Source organism: Acanthisitta chloris, unplaced genomic scaffold (assembly GCF_000695815.1).
Source record: "Acanthisitta chloris isolate BGI_N310 unplaced genomic scaffold, ASM69581v1 scaffold11763, whole genome shotgun sequence".
Lineage (NCBI taxonomy): Eukaryota > Metazoa > Chordata > Aves > Passeriformes > Acanthisittidae > Acanthisitta > Acanthisitta chloris.
This window is the reverse complement of record NW_008663263.1, coordinates 1-1,119: the sequence shown is the minus strand read 5'-3', so window position 1 is coordinate 1,119 and position 1,119 is coordinate 1. Positions and strand designations below refer to the sequence as shown.

At 58.3% G+C, this 1,119-nt stretch overlaps 1 protein-coding gene across 1 annotated transcript; it reads right to left on the bottom strand.

Annotated features, from left to right (window-relative positions):
- Positions 1-296: 296 nt before the first annotated feature.
- Positions 297-1,112, bottom strand: MRPL2 (mitochondrial ribosomal protein L2; the record flags this gene model as incomplete). The annotated part of the gene is made up of 3 exons (XM_009070927.1): positions 297-509; positions 599-672; positions 1,004-1,112. Coding segments are annotated over 3 exons (396 nt in total), but the record flags the coding sequence as incomplete, so codon positions are not given.
- Positions 1,113-1,119: the final 7 nt, after the last annotated feature.

The window sequence follows — 1,119 nt, the reverse complement described above, 5'->3', positions numbered from 1 at the left end:
TTTACCTTAACTGCCCCACAAGTTGTGGGGGAGGGAAGAGCCTGGCTGTCCTACAGCTAGCTTTGGCAGGATTGTGCAGAGCTCTCTTTGACTCCACCAACTCACCTACACACCTCAAACTCAAGCCAAGGCAGTCTACAGCCCTACAAGCATCTCTCCTGGCAACCCCACTCCCACCAGGGGACCTCAACTCGATCCATAGTAAAGTGTGGAAAGCACCCCAAGGCCCTGTGCACAGAAAAGGCATCAGTAACACAACAGCAATAGTATGAAGAACACTTTATTGGCCCCTGCCCTCACTCCACTGCTGTGACCCGTGGCAGGTTGACATAGCTCTTCATGGGTGGGAGAGGCTTGATCTTGCGCCCGGCCCAGCCGCCTTTGCGGTGCCACAAACCTGTGTGCGGGCGCTTGCCCAGCCAGCGGTTCCTGCCTGCCTTCCCGATCACTCGCTTGTTGTGGTCCACATTGGACACACGGCCCACTGTGGCCACGCAGGTCTCCAGCACCTAGGGGACAGAGAAGAGCTGCAGCCTGCCCTGGAGACACACAGCTGTGTGCCCAGGGAGTCGAGTCAAGGACAGAGTGGCTTCTTTACCTGCATGTGCCTTTTGGAGGGCAGCTGCACAATGGCTGTCCCATTGACTTTCCTCAGCAGCACTCCACAGGTCCCTGCAGCAGGCAAGACAGGAGGCAGGTGCTATGAGCAGCAGGACAAAGTATCCCACCGTGTGGCAACCACATCCCCATGCCGGGAACTCCCCAAAGCCCCTGCCACTGTACTTAATGCAGCACTTCTTGCTGAAGACAGGACCAGGAGGAATCAACAGGAAGCAACAGGGCAGAGTTGCCCCTGACTCTCTGGAGAGCTGTTTTGCACTGTATCGTGGTAAGAAGAGAGGACTGCAGCTCTCTGTCACTGGCCACCCACAGCAGCGCTCCCCTGCCCTCCTCGCCACCTGTGCTAAGCCAAACCTACAGTGTTCCCTGCCTAGGGACGCACCAGCTGCCCGGATGTACTGCGCTCCCTTCCCAGGGTGGCTCTCCAGGTTGCAGATCAGCGTGCCGACAGGCAGAGCCCCCAGTGGGTACGCGTCCCCCTCGTTGGCAGACACTGGA